The sequence below is a fragment of the Phaethon aethereus genome (assembly GCF_964289735.1).
Source record: "Phaethon aethereus genome assembly, chromosome: 16".
Classification (NCBI taxonomy): Eukaryota; Metazoa; Chordata; class Aves; order Phaethontiformes; family Phaethontidae; genus Phaethon; species Phaethon aethereus.
This window is the reverse complement of record NC_138592.1, coordinates 8,304,808-8,322,338: the sequence shown is the minus strand read 5'-3', so window position 1 is coordinate 8,322,338 and position 17,531 is coordinate 8,304,808. Positions and strand designations below refer to the sequence as shown.

The 17,531-nt window shown below is 48.2% G+C and overlaps 1 protein-coding gene across 1 annotated transcript; it reads right to left on the bottom strand.

Annotated features, from left to right (window-relative positions):
- Positions 1 to 3,693: 3,693 nt before the first annotated feature.
- SALL4 (spalt like transcription factor 4) lies at positions 3,694 to 17,309 on the bottom strand (the record flags this gene model as incomplete). The annotated part of the gene is made up of 4 exons (XM_082007006.1): positions 16,628 to 17,309; positions 6,154 to 8,691; positions 5,224 to 5,531; positions 3,694 to 4,116 (listed from the first exon to the last, which is right to left on the bottom strand). The coding sequence occupies exons 1-4, from the start codon at positions 16,695 to 16,697 to the stop codon at positions 3,694 to 3,696; spliced, it is 3,339 nt and encodes a 1,112-aa protein (XP_081863132.1). The 5' UTR covers positions 16,698 to 17,309.
- Positions 17,310 to 17,531: the final 222 nt, after the last annotated feature.

Below are 17,531 nucleotides of genomic sequence, written 5' to 3'. Positions count from 1 at the left end.
CTTAACTGGGGATCCTGCTATGCTCCAGCCTGGAGCTGCCTCCTCACCCAGCTGTGAGACGCCGCTTTGGGCACAGCGACAGCTTGACACCGTGGCCGGGAGAGTAAAGTCTTGCAGCGACTCTTGCGCCAAGTCCCATCATCTCATTCCCCCCGCCGTCCGCCCGGCCAAGGCGGGCCCTGGCTGCATCCACCCGGCTCCCCTGCGCAGCCTGATGCTGCGGGATATGGTACAACTATTTGCCAAAGCCTCTCACTGTCCTGGTTTCCCAGCAGTTTCCTGACATTTTATTCCCAGACCAGAGCCCACCCCTTAATAAACTCCTCCTCCCTCTTCATCCCCCCTTAATTTCCAACCTGTTGACCAATACACTTAAAGAAGGCAGAGGTCTAAACACATAATTACACTCTTATAGATGGTTATGAAAAGGCAGTCAGAGCCCCATAGCTTGGCACTTGTTGAGCTAAAGCTGTAATGTGATCTCAGCCCTCATGGGACAGGCTCAGAGTCTACATTTAAGAAAGAGACTCCAAACCTCAGGAGCTGTTTGAATGAGGAGACATCAACAGATCCTACCAAGGTGCAAAGCCCCAGGACAGCAGGCTTTGCTGCTTCCTGCTAGCAAACCTGCTCGTTTCCTGCTGCTGCTGACGTATTTCCATGGCATCACGCTGCCATTTGGTATCAAGCAATCAGTGGAGAGCAGGCTTGTTATCACAGGTTATTTTGAAGCCAGGGCACTTGGTTGGCCCACAGTGAAGATGAGATTTCCCAGTTAGGGCAGGTCTGTAGATGTGATCCATCTCTCCCATAAACCAAACACCTCCTCTTTCACACCACATCGTTCGTAGTGCTGCTGCAGTTACTCCTGTACAGGCAGCACGTCCCGCATGGGGTGCTCAGCACCACCAGTGTAAGGAACCAGCCAGAAATCCAGCCCAAAGGTTGAAGGGACAGAGCAGCAGCTCTGGCAGCAAGCCCATCCAGGCACCCAGAGCAACACCATGCGCAGAGCGGGTACAAGCTCAGTGGTTGAGAAGAGTATCCACGCTAGCATGAGGGCATAGTTTATTTTTACTTATCACCACTGAGAGACCTCTTGCCATACTCCTCATCCATTGTGGTTCAGATTATAGTCCCTTGCTTTCTCCAAGCAGAAGGTGGTTATGTCTTCTCTTGCCCCAGATACTTTGCCTCCTGGAACTATAGTGCTGCTTTAGTGAAGCACTGTATGCTTTCTACCTTCCCACACATCCACCATGTGTCATTACCTTTCCTTCTGCTGCTGTTTATTTTGCCCACCTTCCCGGACCACCTCACACCTGGGCCTGCCCTCCCTTTCTGCCTTCCATTCCACTCCCAGGCATGAGCTTTGTGCAAGGGGCACCACGATCAGGCAGCAGCTGGTCATGCACGGGTGTTTCCTTCCAGCATTGGAAGGGTGCACGTTCAAGGTACACTGGTTCTGCACCATTACCTCCCCAGCACAAAATACTCACAACCTCTGCCAGCAAATGTGTCAGAATCTCAGCACTAGTCCATTATGTCAGGGCTGTTTCAGAACTGTTTTCCTTTGCTCTTTGGGGGGGGGGGGGGGGGGCGGGGGGGGAAGTTATTTATCATTTTTCTATGCAGCCAGCATCTTCAGGCACTGGCAATTTGATAACTTAGTATTCCTTTCCCTTTCTAGGGTGATCACAGTACAGGAATTACTGCTCACGTTACTGTCATTTTATTCTAGCGTGGGAATCCACATCCCTGCCAAGTACCAATCCCTATATCGAACCCCAACTGTTCCCAAAAAACTGATCTAGAGACTCCTGCACTGCTACCTAACTTCTGTTGTTTTAAGTAACAAAGCATAACCCTGGATCATGGATTTAAAAAGTCACTGGAGTGGAGACAGCATGCCGCCTATTGAACTCTTCAGCAGACAAACGCTTTGCCAGAAAAATTTAAGCAGTAAGTGTGAAAAAGCCATCCCAAAATTTATTCTCAAAATGCCAACAGAAACGAATCAGTAGATACTCAAAACTACAGAGTTCTTAAAAGTCATACATTCACAATGCAGAAAACTTGACAATTGGGATGCCTTTTGCATGGTCTATGTAACAATATCCATTTTACAGTGTAAACAGGTACTGGTATGTTCTTACTTACAAGTCCAGCAGGAAAGGCACAACTCGGCATACGGAGATCATAAGCAAGAATCAGGTGCAACAACATCACACAAACTTTTGGTAATCTGCATTTTTGGGGCCTTCCACAACGGAGACTGGACTTGAAGCTTTCCTGCAGTCAACGACTAGACTTCTTTCCATCGTTCGGTCCTTCCATATCAAATGCTCGCTTTCCAGTCTGGTTTAGATCCCATTACATATAGAGTTCCAGCAGACGTTAGAGGAATAGTGAAAGGTCAGTCCAGTAAGTCTTCAGGTGCTTCCACTAATACATCAGGTTTTGGTTTCAGATAGTGCATGGAAGCACCTGCTTGAATCTCAGTTCATTACAGTGGTCATTAATAGAAAAATAGACACTACAACTACAAAAGGAACAAATGAGGTAGATAACTTAGAATCCAGATGACTATCCCAGCAACCTTCATACAATACACATGGATCATTAATTACCATTTTGGTAGAATGCAAGTTCACAGACCACCAAGAAACTTAATGACCAGAGCAGGAATGCCATCCAAAAACCCACAAAACATTTAACCTAAGCATGAATACTTCATATTTAAATACAGGTTTACACAGACTGATCTTCTAAATTACCCAAATGAAAAAAAAAAAAGTCTCTTGCTAAGGAAACCAGTTCCCATGCCTAATTGCAACAGTCACCCGAGATTCCTTGCAGAGCTTTTAGACCTGACTTCCCAAGGCAAGTCTTCCCTTTCAAGAGAGAGAGGAAAAAAAAAAAAGTATATACATACCCACCCATGCTTGTTTGGGGCTCTCGGTATTGAAATAAAACATCTAGGAAAAACTGCACATCTTTGGAAGTAGGAGTTTTGGCACTATACTTGAAGGACTGTCCTAGTAGTAAGTATTAAATAAGCAGCAGTCAACAATACAGAGAATTAATTCCTTAGGAGCAGTGATTAAAGAAAAACAGCAACTTTCTTTTTATAGAACTTCTGAGGCAAAAAAGGAATTAAAAAAATTTTCGAGTTTTTATAGCCATTATAGTAAAAAGTACATTCAGAAACCACACAGAGCCAAAAATCCAAACAGAAAAACTATTTCTAAGAGGGTGGCAGACATTCTAGGATATTTACCCGCATCAATAGTTTTCATTTCTCATCAGTAAATAGAAGCTTTTCCATCAACAGTAGGTTGTTTCCACTCTATTCAAATCCCCCAAGTACTTCACTCTAAACAAAGAGGTAAATATTCTAACCTTTGGAATTTCAAGTTGTAGAAACTTCTGTAAGGCTGTACACATTAAAGTCACACGTAAGAACTACTTTGCAAGACCCGCATCTTTCCAAATAGAAGGAAATCCTATTCTTTATTATTTACTATTTGCAAAGCAATATCATGATTGTACTCTGGGCAACTCTTACAAAGACAACCATAAAATCATTTGCACATCAATAGGAAAATAGGAGGCTGAAGTGGAATCTCTTAAAAATATATGTTTGTGTATATATATATTTGTTCTTTCTGTACGTCAACTTCACTAGAGTTTTTAACTAACAGCAATCTTGTTCTCCTCCATGAAGTGAGGGAACTGGTGTTTTGGCACATTGTCTGCAGCAGCACCACTGGCCTTCTCCGTATCAGAACCAGTCCCAGACTGGGTCCCATCCATTTTGGAGACTGTAGCAGTATTTATTGCTGAACCACTCGCAATGGTGACTGGAAGGGTAGGTAAGCCACCGCTCTGGATCACCGAGATCTCGTTAGTCTTCATCGCTATGCCATTGCTGAGTACCGCTGCATACTGATTCCAGACTGTGGGGTCAATGCTCACTGAAGGAGGCATTATATCCTTCGGAAACATTTCAGATACCTTCTTGGGATCATTCCCCAACAGAGCCATGGGGTTATCAATTGAAAGCCGCCTTCCCCGCCTGGCAGAGTTATTCCACATGTGAGTTCCTACATGAACCTTCCAGAAGGGAAAAAAAGCAAAGAGGATCATTAATACTGCAGTTCTTTTATGGTATACACAAGTTCTACTTTGCTTACAGCCTAGTTGCTCAAAAGAAGTCATGTATGCCCAATTTGCATTCAGGTCAGGTATTTAAGCTGGCTAGTTCTTGTCTTTGTTCTCTTCCTGGCATACGTAAGATACAGTCATTCTACTGCCTGACATCACCGTGGCTCTCTAGCATTTACTGTTGAATTGCTTGTAGGACCGTGTTTTTACACTTATTGTAAGTGATGTTGGCAAAGATGCCCCTCTCTCCCTCAAAAAATGAAAGCCACATTACTTGCTGTGAACAGACTACAATGAAAAAAATTACTAGTTAATGCAAAAAACTCACCAAGGAATTTGGAAGAGAGGTTACACCTAAGCTAAAATCTTCTACACCACAAACATATTACTAGTGCTTCCAGCAACTGATGGCTCACAAACTGCAGAGTGTTTTCCATCCCCATCAGCATTTATGCAAGAGGACTGAAGAGCTTGCAGAGGTTCTCATGGGAAGTGAGAAGCCTCTGTGCAAGTGAGAGCACTGCAAGTCCCTTACAGGGCAAATGGATTAATCTGACAGTGAGGACAGACTCGCAGGACTTCTTCAGCAAGTGCCTAGACAAAAAAATCCCCAAGTACTTTGCGCCATCTCAGGATTATCCTCTCACTTATATGCCTCCTTGTCCTGCACGGTGTTTCAAGCAGTGCAGTGTAAGGTGTGTATTCTGTAGGCGTCATTTTGTAGCATTCAGTCTACGAAATGTTTTATGTCTTGAGGCATCCAACTCCAAAGGAAAATAAAACCATCTGCTTAGTAAGGGCTAAGCCTTTCTCACCATCCAAAAACAAAAGTGAAAGACAGTAGCAAAGACTTCTGCAGATGATTTCAGTACGCTGCTTAGCAACTTGTGTGAAGAAACTCATGAAGGAGAGACAAGAGTCAAAGATAACAATTTGAGGAACTAAAAGAAAAATTAAAGTTGTCCCCAAAGGCAGGACTGGCCTTAGGAATAGCGTTTCCCTCTTATGGTATGGCTTCCCCCGACAAAGTAAATCACAACTTAAGAGACAGCTTACCTTCAGGTTTCCTTTTGTTGTGAAGGCTCTCCCACAGATGGTGCAGGCAAATGGCTTTTCACCAGTATGGGTCCGTTCGTGAATCTGAAGGGCGCTGGCAGAAGAGAAGTTCTTCCCACATGTAGTGCAGATGTGCTGTTTGGCGGGACGGCAGAATTTCGGTCGTGGCACAAGGAGAGGGGCAACACCAGGAGAGAGAGCTGGTGGGCCAATGAAATGGCTAGTGCTAATGGGACGCTCACTGGGCATCTCCATTTTTATGAGGGCTGGTGGGGCTCTAACAAAAGCAGCTGGAATACTACTTCGACCTGGAAAGAAAGCAAAGATAATGTTTATCCCAAACTCCTCCTGCTTCCAAGCTTAAATATGGCTACAATACCAGAAGCCCTGCCTTTGGACCTGCACATGCCCAAAAAGCACGCCTGCAAAGCCCTCCAAAGACGTGTGGTAAGGCTGCTAGTATGCTCTGAAAGAGATCAGCTCATCCTCATTTTTGTTTGTGAGCTTAGGAGTTAGAAGTCTCACTTTCTGGTCAAATTTGCCTCAGTGCTAAAGGGCTTAAAAACCCCACAAAGTATTCCAGAGTTTTAATGCCACATTCTCAGGTTAAGCAGTCTTCCATGAAACACAAATGTGTACCTTTTGGAGAACTATAGGGAGGGATCAGGTGAGCCCATGAAAGATAGTAAGTGCCCAGCCTTTATTTATTTTAAGGACCTCTATGCTACCCCTTGCAGGAGATGACAGCAGTCAGAGAGCAGCACTCTGTGAGTCAGGAAACCTTTCAAGAGCGTGTGCCCCTTTTTCTAATGGAGGAGAATGAAGAGGGGAAAGCTGAGGAGGTTTGACTCCTGTTGGTCCTTTTAGAGAAGGGTTTCCTCCAGTCCTACTGCCCCACCCAAGTTATTGCCAGCATTTTGTGTTACTCACCATATTCTCCATTTGCAAAGTGTAACCCAGGTTCTTCTTTAATGACCTTTCGACCAATATTGCCGTAAGTTAAATCCAAAGCACCGATGACCCCTGGTTCCATTTCTGCAGAAGTGTTCTCAGGACCCTCAGATTTATTTCCCGTGCCTGTATCTTCTTGATTGTTGAAGCTAGGTGACTTTGACCTTACGCTCTCAGCTTGGCTATTGGCTGGGGACAGAGCCTGGAGCGATGCAGACTCGGAGGCAGCAGGACTCCTGCCGTTCTGATAATCTGGATCTCCCGCCACAGAAGACGAATCATTTGTCAGGCCATCACTTTCTGCTGAGCCATTGTCACTAGACTTCAAGCTGCTTTGCCGCTGCAAGTTCAAAGCAGAGTTGACTATCTTAATTTGATTTTCCAGTGCTGCAATACCAGAGAAGCTGGCTGCCGTGGCTGGCGATTCTGATTGTGCATCGTACGGAGTAGGAGGTTTTGAAGAACTCCTAGGGCCATCCTGAGAGTCCAGGTCCTCTTCCATCTCTATGCTTTCCACGGTCTCATCTGGGCGACTGATCTCTCCATTCTTCTCAGTTGCAGTAGGATCCACATCAGTATTGTCACAGGTGTTTTCCGGCATTGGTGTGTTGGGTATTTGTCCCCCCATATGCATGCGGATATGCTGCTGCAACACAACTGCATTTGTAAACTTCTTCTGGCAAATAGGACATGAATGTTGCATCTTCAAAGGAGTATTGGCCCGGTGGACACCATAATGAGTTTTAAGGTTCCCTTTAGTGGAGAAGGCACGGCCACAGATTTTACACTTGAACGGCCTCTCTCCAGTGTGAGTACGATAATGCATTTTGAGTGAACTCTGGCAGCTCAGCACTCTGTGACAGATCAGGCACTCGTTGGGGTCAGCAGTGGATTTGTCGATATTTTCAACCAGTTGCTGAAGCTTCGATGTTTCTGAGCCTTGCTCGTTTGACCCGCTTACATGGAAGATGCTCACGCTGCAGGTAGCTTGTGGTGAACTCAAGCTCTGCTCCGTTCCTGATTCATGACCGACTGCCCCTGATGAGGAAGAGCCGCCCTCACTTTCTGGAGAAGGCTTTGACTGCAGGTCACTTGAGAACGTACCAGGCAGAGGCTCCTTAATGCCTGCTAGGTTGGAGACGGTCTGAGGTGCACTGGTGGCCGCAGAGGTAGGCAGAGTTGTTAGGAGAGGTTTGCTATCCACAATTAGGTTAGACTCATCCAGTGGCACAGACATCCCATAAGGGATGCCAGTGCTAGTGGGAACATTGTCCAGGTGCTCAGGAACCGGGTAAGGATTCATCTTTATGTGGGGGTATTTGTCTTTATGACGCTGAAAATGCACTTTAAGGTTTCCTTTGGTTGTAAAGCGGTTACCACAAATGTTACACTTGTAGGGTCTTTCACCGGTGTGGGAACGGAGGTGAATCTGCAGGGCACTGTCATTGCCAAAGACCTTGCCACAGAACTTACACTTGTGTTTGAAGAACGGCTCTTCTGCATTTGGCTTGCTTTCAGACACGCTAATGTTGGGAGGTTTTCCCTTCCCCTTCTTTGAGGACTCTATTACAGAAGAAACTGCTGAAAGCGGGTTTTGGAAGATGACAGAGTTGGAGGACTGAGGTAGCAAAGGATTTGGGAACCGAGAAATGGAGCCGGGGAGGCTTCTGCTTGCCTCCGACTTCAAGGGGAAGGAGGAGGAAAGCCCAGCAGCCAGCGAGCCGGTGGCTGCAACGCCAGTGTTAGAATGAGGTAGTTTCCCTTGCTTCAAGGATTCCAGTGATAGGCTCTGGCTCCCAGCTTTTTGTCCGATCAAAGCAACAGCAGCCGACAGCTGCTGAGACATGTGAGCGCCCAGAGCTTTTAGTGGATCAGTAGCAGCTGCTATAGAAGGATGCAGGGCATGGGGAGCCATCATGGCAATCTGAATGCGAATTTGCTCCGTCAACTGAATTTGCTGGAGTTGCTGCTGCTGCAAACACACGAGCTGCTCCAGGATCATGGGGATAGCATTAAAACTGGCTGCTGAAGACGAGATGGCATCGGAAGTCCGCTGGTTCACAGCCACTTTAGTGCCGCGTATCGTCTGCAAAGTCACATTAGTGTTTGGTACTTTGGATTTTGGTAGATAGCTTAGCCCAGGAGCTGCAGGCGTGACGGGGGGTTCTATTTTAAGGTACATTCCTCCTACCGACTCAGCATCCATTTTTCCTTCTCTCTTTTCCATAGAGCCAGTGCAGCCCTTTGCCTGAATGTCCTTGCGTGCCCTGCTATCCATTCGATCACTTGGAAAGCTCCCTAGAGAAGACTCAGAGAAGCTTTCAGGGGGTACTGTTCCCTCACTGTCATTCATGATTAGAACAGGTGGATTTTTAGTGCAATTTTTCTTATGCTCAAGGAATTCAGAGAGATCAAAGAATTCTGCACAGCATTTCTCACAGATTTTAGTTTCCTCCGTGCGGCACCTTTTGGAACTCATCTCACCATCTCCGTCACCTGGGACGTCTTGTGGACTCCCTTAAAATAAAAGAAAGTCACATTAATAGCTAGATTTAGACCGAGTATTTCCTATTCTTAAAATCACCAACTTCACCTGAACTGCAAGTTAAAGATGAGAGACACTGGAATCAAGTTTGCAGATCGATCTGAAGTCTTGCTCTTTGTTTTGCTACCAATTCATTTGCAGCCCCAAAGAAATCTGCATCTTAGTTCCGTTTTCAATAAAAACAATGATATAAAAGGAATCCGACACGGCTCAATGGAAAGAGGTTTATCACAGACTCCTTTATACGGGTAAAAAGGGAACAGTGCAGCAAGGCAGCTAGCACCTGCAAAACAGCTTGAAAGGAACACGACCCAAGGAAGACAGAGAAAGCAGGGAAGTGTCAGAAGACACTGAGCAAAACACTACATAAGCTTATTTTGTTTGTACTTCAGTTGGTAATGCTTAGTTAACCATCTCACAGAAATTCATATGTTAACACAAGAACTTCAGAGCAGTTCTTAATTGTACACTGATCTATCAAACAACATTCACTCCACCATTATGGAAATAATTACTACCGAAGGGGGCTGACAAAAGCAGAAGTCCAATATTAGCTTTTAAATACTTCAAAAACACACTCAGCTAAAAAGCAACCTCTAAAAAGCCACAGTAGTAAACAAATTATTAACTTACAGAATGCCACACGTCGGTACGAGCCTCCATTGATACTCATGATTATTAGAGAGCGAAGCAACAATTCCTGCTTGCTAAACACACCAAGTTGCTTCAGACCCGCTCAGGACAGGGTGTGTAGCTGCACCCACAAGTCATCTGCTTTAGGGAAAGGGTGCAAAAGCAAAGCTGGTCTGCAAGTCCACTCCTGCCCTTCCTCCAGCAGCACCCCACAGATTAGACTGAGCATAATTTGCACGTGGACAAAAAAAAAAATCTCATTCAGGGAAATATCAGAACGGGAAGAGAGGTTAAGAGAAATTCTAAACCAAAACAGGATGTTTTTGCTCAGTGTAGCCATCTTTCATCAAACAACAAACTCACACCCAGCTTGAGGTGGGCAAGCATTTGGGGCACGGGAGGCAGGAGTACTCAGGAGGTAAAATTTGAGGCTTATAGAGCTGAGGGGGAAGCAGGAGGGACTGCAGATAATTCAACAACCCCCATCGGGTGAAATGTCCTGTAACTCCCATTAATTGGTCCAATTTTGATGTGTGCCAAGGGTGCAGGAACAAGTACTTCACTCCCACACACCCAGCAGGGCACACTGCAGACCTCAACCACAGTGGAGAATTTGTATTACAAGATCTCTTATATTCAGGTCTTGTATCTCCAGGAATTTATCTCGGGGCTCAGCTCCGGTTCCACGTTATGAGCCCACACAGTCTTACATGGGGAACCGAAGACTCTGCAAGCACAGGAGCTATTTGCGGCTTTTATTTTAAAGGTGTAACTGAACCACACATCTGATACACGTGTATATCCTGTACACGGTGGGGTGGAGGGGAAGCATGTCCAAGCACATTGACTTACTGTTTCAGGGTAGTGTAAAAGCTCTGTAAGGGAGGATATTGCAAACCTTGACATCTGTTAGGTTAACAAGGGTATTATATGTATATTCAACAAGTCAAACTTCAACTGTTTAATGTTGAGTGACGGAAAGTGCACTTTAAAAAAAAAAAAAACACCAAAACAACAAGAACTTGATGAATTAACAAATGCAAATATCGGAGGTCTGTTATGCTATGGTCTGCAGAGCAATAAATCCAAATCTGTATGTATGCAATTCTGTTAATCACGTACACTTCAGGGTTACAAGTCCTGGAACAGGCAGGAAAGGTGTTCTCAGCACAGCAGTGATCAAAACTGTTTGGATCTGTCATATCTAAACAGGGAGATTTAAATACTTTTCCCCCACTCCTTTAGCTGAAACAACTTCCACAAGTGAAGAAAACATGAGTAAAAGCAGAGTTTTAACATACATTTCCCACCCCAAATATCATTAAATTGATGCCTCTCAAGTTGTTTTAACTCTATGGAAAAATATACACAGAAATCTAGTCTGTGGATTAAGTACAAGCAGTACATGATTCAGAACTTGGTCAATAAATAGGGTCAACTGAGGTCAAGAATGGATGTTTTTAAACGTCTTTGCAAGAGTCTGAGCAGATATAATGGGAAAGAAAGCACTGGTGTTGAAAAAAAGACAAGAAGCTTCTGTAACTACCCTGAACACTGACTCAAGAGGTCTTTACTTGACTACTTTCCTATCTATTTCCATCCATCCAACAGGTATTTCACAGAACAGGCCAAAACATCTTTTCCAAATCCTTTAGCATTTGGGGCTTTAACACTCCAATCTCCCAAGCCCAACTATACAGTTTCCCTGTGTTGCAAAATAACCTTAGGTTTTACTTCAGAAAGCACAGAGCTCTTCCTTCCCTAGTCTCTCCTCCGTGAGCACATGCATTTCATGCTGCAGTCTGCATCTCCACAGTGGCCAAGCAAAATATTTTAAGCACAAATGTCTGCATGAAGGACTGTTGCCCACCCCAAAGGAGATATTCCAGGGTAACTACATCTAGACAAGTCCTCAGACTTTAACTGCTTCAAAGCATATGATCATTGATCTCCCTTCCCTTGGTAGTACTTTCTTATTTCCCCTCTTTTCCACTGATAGGACCACACTAAATTCAAAGCCCCCATTTGCAAACTCCAGCACATCCCATGCTCCTAATTTTCGTAATTCTGAGGAGCTCCAGAGGTAACTTTTTTGCTCCTAAGCACCAGCTGCCACCTCAGAGACAGAACCACCACTAAACTGAAGGCACGCGTATTCGGCAGCAGGCAGGTTAGCAGCCCTGCCTCTGCCCCGTCACACAGTTTAATTTCCAGTGCCCCATCTGACAGTAAGGCATTAGCTCAGAACTCCAAATAAATTCAATTCCCAGCTTGTAGCGACTTGTTGCATGAGAAGTAGGGAAGAGTTATGCCTTATTTTCCTTCTACCTTAGAAAAGTGAGTATAATAGCTTCCCGTACCTCAAAAAGGTTTTGTTGAGGGTTTTTTTGTGTTTGGTTGGGTTTTTTTTTTTAAGATACAGTCAGTAGAAGCAGGATGCTTGATTATTTTATAGTAGCTGGGATAACACAGGAGCCATTTACTGTTTCTTTAAAGAGCCCAACAGCTTCTGCTTCAACTCTTGATCTTGATTTCTAGCTACATCCTCTCCCCAGCCTCGAAGGAGCACCAAGCGCCTGCAATCAGAGCACCTCATTTACCCAAAGCCCCGGGCTGCCTGCCCTGCCCTCCCCCAGAGTGGTTATCGCCGACATGAACTTAACGGTCTGAAAACGTGGGTTTTCTCTGCACAGGAGCCTCCCTGGGCAGCCAGCTCTGTCCACGTACTGTACGAGGCTTTACCGAGGAGCGGAGAGCCCTGCCACGGCGACTGCTTGTGCACTTCACTTAACCCTCTCCAAAGGCTTCCCAGGGATAGGGCTTCTACTGGGTTTATCTCCCCACCCCCGAATTTCAGGAATGTTATCTCTCAGCATCTAGTTATCCAATAAGTTAGAAGAATGCAGTAAACCCAGCAGGGGGGTTAGATTGAATCACTGGCAAATGGATGGAAAAAATCCACTATTGTGTGGGACAAGGCGGTCATCGACAAGGAAGGCTGATAAAATCCACACAGCTCCAGGTTTTTTTTTTGGTGGTTTTTTTTTTTTTTTTTTTTGAGGGAACCTGTAAAAGAGGAGTGAAATGAGTCTTGTCTGGTTTGATGCGATTTCAAAAGGGGTGCTGCTGGTCTACTCTCATCTGAGCAATTAGTGACCTAATTTTTTTTTCAACTGCGATAAAATTGTATTTCACTTGAATTGGGAGGAAACGGTCAGAGCTCAAGCTCCCCCCCTCCCCCTTTTCTTTTTTCAAGCGTTTAATGCCTTTGGTGAGCTAGCTTTTTTCCACAGACTGCATTTGATCAACTTCTTTTACTTTAACATTAACATAACCATGCACTTCCCCATGTGCCCCAAATTAACTCATGAAGGATTAGCAAGTATCGACTCCAGCCCTAGACGTGAAAGCCTCTGCCATCAGCTCCCTGTTGCTCTCAGGCGTCGTGCTTCCCCCATTATTTCTTTTTCCTGTTCCCAGCTGAAAAGCTAGGACTTCCAAGAACTTTAAACTGTCAAAAATTTCCCTTCTTGTCCCACTATAAAACACCATTTAAAAAAATTTTGCTTAATTGTTAACTACGAAGAATCACTTAAGTGCAGATTGCTTACGGAAATATTCCAAAGGCCTTGATGTTTTCTACACCGAATTTACCAGCAGCATTTTTCTACCCAAGAATGAGTCAGAAACATGTTACACGCAACGATTCGGATTTCACGTGTCTTCAGGTTTCTCTCTAAGCTTTAATTTTTTTATTATCTGCTTACTGATTCACCCTTTTGATCATCCTCCCTATTCAAGAGAAATATTCGGCCAAGGACAGAATAAACTATCGTGAACAAACGCTTCTGAGGTGCAAAAGAAAGGAAAAAAAGTGCTAAACCAGGCAGGAGAAGTTAAGACCGGAGGCGCGGGCCGCAAAGGGAGGCCATGGCGCTGGCGGCAGGTCCCGCAGCCCCGCTGCCCGCACCATCAGCCTCCCGAAGCCGTTCCAAAGGGCTTCAAAACCCAATCCCCCCCAACCAAAGGCCCCCGAGAGGTGGCAAACGCCTGTATAAAACGCCTGCGAGTTACCTGCCGAGGCGCGGACCCGCGTCCCGGCGCCGGTCGGTGGAGGGCACTCACGGCCCGCCGGCCCCGGCGGGGAACCGGCCGCCCCGGGCGGTGCTGCCAGGCGGGGCCACCCCGCTCAGCGCCCCCCGCCCCCGCTCCCACCTGAGCCCCAGCAGCACCCCAGACGCTGCCCGCTGCAGCGAAAGCGCGACTCCCGCGCCCGGCCCAGAAGTCACCGCACGAAAAGCCGCGCTGTCCCCCCGAAGCGCCGGCCCCCGCCCTACCTGCTCGGCGGCGGCCGGTCCTCCCACCGGCGGGCCCGCAGCTGTAGAGGCGGCGGCCCCGGACCACACTTAACACTAGTACAGTGTTTAAGACCGAGCTAAACGGCGCAAACCCCGCTGCCAAGGTCAATTGCATGAGAGTCCTAATTGTAAGCCTGACATCAACTTACCACCCACAGCAAGCAGGAGGAGGCAAAGGTTAGAGCAGCAGCTCTGTCAAAACGTCACATGCCGCCGAGCCCAGCAAAAGGGCTCCATCACTACAACCAATATAATGTTTCACTTACGTAAAAGGAAAAACAAGCCGGGCATCGCCCCCCGGCTCCCGGGCACCCCCCACCCCTCTCACGGCTGCAGCACCCCGCGCCCGTGGCACGGCCGAGGGATGCCCCCCTGCCCTCCCCGCCGCCGGCGGGAGCTTCGAGCAACCCAAAAGCTAAAGTAAAGAAAGAAAACTACCACAAAACTTGGCTTTCCTCGTTAAACACCCCCCTCACCACTTCTGCAGAGCTCAAAGCACGAACCGGGGACTTAAATAAAGGGTACTTCTAATTTTACCCGGAGAAAGAGTTGCAGTTTGATACTGTATTTTTAAGAATGAATCAGATTTTTAATGGCAGCAATCCGGCACAATGGGCATTTTCAACCCCTTTGTGAAAATGCTAATTTTCAGTATGTAGTATTATTCGCCAGTGACCACCTGCTGATTTTTTGACCTGTTAATTGATCACCAGGTTAGCAGAACCGTTTCTTAACACGCTGCATTGTTCACAGAGGTGGGTCCCAAATCGCTTTGCCAAAAGAGGAACACTTGCAAAGGAGGAGATAAGGGCTTGATTTTATTATTACCATTATGTATATACTCGATAATGTCCCAGACAAACCCCTGTGGTATTTCGACTTTGTTATGCAGCTTCATCACTTGTCATTTACGGGCAACACCTGGAGCGGGGGGTATCAAGATTTTTGGAGATTTGCGGGTGATAAGAAGCATCGGAGCCGCAGCCGCAGTTTTTTATTTGGGAAACCAGAAACGCAGATCACGCAAGGCAGGGTTTCAGCGTGGGGACCTGCACCGGCCGCCCCCGGCCCCGCGACCCACAGAAGACGGCCCCATCCGAGGCGGCAGAAGTGCGGGTCCCTCCCCGGGCTGTGCAATCGCTGCCGCGGCTCCCGGAGGGATTTTCGTCCCGAGTTTTGTTGTTAAGGGGGGATGTGGGGGGGTGTGTGTGTAAAAAAAAAAAAAGCCAAACATCCCCAAAGCAGCTGCCCGCGGCGCGCAGCCACCCTCCCCGCCCCAAGCGGGCCGCACCAGGAGTCATTAACCCTTTTGTCTCAGCGCGGCCCCGGAGGTGGTTTTCCAGCCGTGGTCAGAGATTTACATGTGGAAACATCACCTCCATCCCCCAACCTGACCATATGCACAAAGGAAAACAGTCATGCATTAAACATGGGATTTATTGCCTTCTGGCCAGCTTGCTGTTTCTTAAGTCACCATTAACCGGACCCAACAATTGCACATTTCGACTCAAAGAAGAAAGAGGGGGGGAGGAGGGGAAAAAAAAAAAATTAAGAGCCCGAACCTCCTGCGGGCTGGTTCTGTAACGTGCATTGGTACCTATCAGTTCCGAGGACGGAAAAAAAAACCCGCAAACCAGTCCTGTAGCAAGGCAGAGAACCCAAAAAAGTTCTTGGGGGACACACAGAAGTGTCCGAGCACAACGACTCTTAAACGCAGCCCGGATCAGCTCACCGCCAGCCTGCCCTTCCCCACCCGCGACGTGCCCTCCCGGCTCCACGCCCGTTTCGGAGCGGGACGGGCGCCGCGGGAGCCCCCCCAGCGCCGCGGCACCGAGGGCGTTCCTGGCGGGGGGCGAGCACGCCCCGCCGCCCCCGCGGGACGCTGCCGCTCCGCGGGGAAAGCTGGGCAGGCTGCGGCCCTTCCCCGCGCCCGCGGGGCACAGCGAAAAGCGAGTGCCCCTCCACTCCCCCCCTCCCCGGAGCTCTGGGCTAATTTGAGCGCAAATTTATACTTTCCTCTTGGCACGGCGGAGGGCCCCGGCTCCCCCGGCCTGGGGACAGCGATCTGCCGTGCGACCCCCCCCGCCGCCCGCGCACAAAGCTCCCGCACACCCCGCGATCGCGCACCGGAGTTATTTTAGGAAGTCGGAAATCAAAGATGGCTGGAGGTCAAGCTACAAAAGGTCCAGGGCGATTGTGATCTCCAACAAAAATAGTCCGAGCGGGTTTTTTTTTGGGGGGGGGGGCGCGTTTGGTTAATTATTTTTTTTAAGCCGCACAAAAATCTTCATAGAACCACCGAGAAAGCGTTAAAGAGACCGGGGAAGCCAAACCCGAGCCATTTCCCACCCCTGCGAAGACTACTCCCCCTCGATCCCTCTGCCCCCCGGCCCCCCCGCCTTAGGCAGGCTTTGGGGTTCATCTCCCATGAGGCTGCACCCCGACCGCAGCGGGGTCGACGCAGCCCCGCGCACCCCATGCGGAGGCCAGCGCAGGTTCCGAGGGACCGGCGGGGGGGGGGGTGCGGGACACCGGGAGGCCGCCAGCCGGGCAGGGCCAGGGACCCCTCGAGCAGCACCGCGCTCCGCGCAGGGCTGCGTCCCGGAGCGGCTCAAAGCCGAGCCCCCCGCCTCAGGAAATCCCGGGGGGCCGCTGCCCCGCTGAGCCCCGCGGAACAACACCGCGCTGCAGCGACGCAGGGGCGCGGGGGGGGGTAAACGCCCCCCAAAAGCCTGCAGAGAGCTAGGGGTCCTGGCAGAGCCCGTGGGGAGAAAACGAGCGAGGGGTGAAACACGAGGGTGGAAAAAGCCCCCCCCCCCCCCCGCCAGGCACGAGACCCTCGCCACCCCGGCCGCCGCCTCCGCGCATCAGGAAAGTTGGGACCCGCCGCGGCTCCGCGCCCTCCTCCGCGCCTTACCACTTGCAGCATCTGGGGGCTGCTCCTCGGAGTTGATGTGCTGGGGCTTCGCCTGCTTCCGTCGCGACATGGTGCACCAGCATCGGGAGCAAAATAGTAGCAATTATTTTCCTCTTCACAACAAATTCCTAGAGTTGGGAAATTACCCCCATTGGGCGGAATGCGCATGTCAGAGTAATTATGATTATCAATAATGCATTGCGATTTATCATGGGTCCCTGACAGCTGATTGGCCTGAGTCCAAGGGCTCACAGATTATTCAAATAAGGGCCATTGATCCGGCCGCAGCGGGGCACGCTGGGCCATGTAGTCCCGGGGGCCGGGGCCGCCCCCCCGGGCAGCGGGGCAGGATCCAGCTTTGCGAGTCAACAAACACGCCGGCTGCGAGGCTGGCGAGGGGCGATACCTTTGTTATCTCACCTGCGCTCTTTATATTGCGCTTTAAAGACTTTTTTTTTTTTCTTCCCCCCCCCCCCCCGCAAGCAGAAGCCCAGGACAATGCTAATTCCTCCCTTTGTCGTTAGATAAGGTGGAGAAGGAAAGAGCACTGATTGTCCGAATGGACGAGCCCGGGGTCTCCTGGTGGTGTGGGCAACTTAAGGGGCTTTAAACGCGGATCCAGACGGCGCGTAATTATGTTTGGCGTTGGTTCATTTATTTAAAGACTTCTCTTATGTCTCGTTTTCTGGGAAGCCGACAAAATTGAGCCAACAGTATTTTTAACAGCAAATAAAAACGTTAGACACATAAAATGTTCATGTGAAAAACTTGAAGCAAGTGAAGAAACAAGACTTTGAAAGTGCTTCCCTGTACTGACTGTGTACATACACAGCGGAATCATTTTAATTTTTATTCCCCTGTTCTGCTGTTGGGTTCCATGTGAAAACGCACCACGTTTAACACC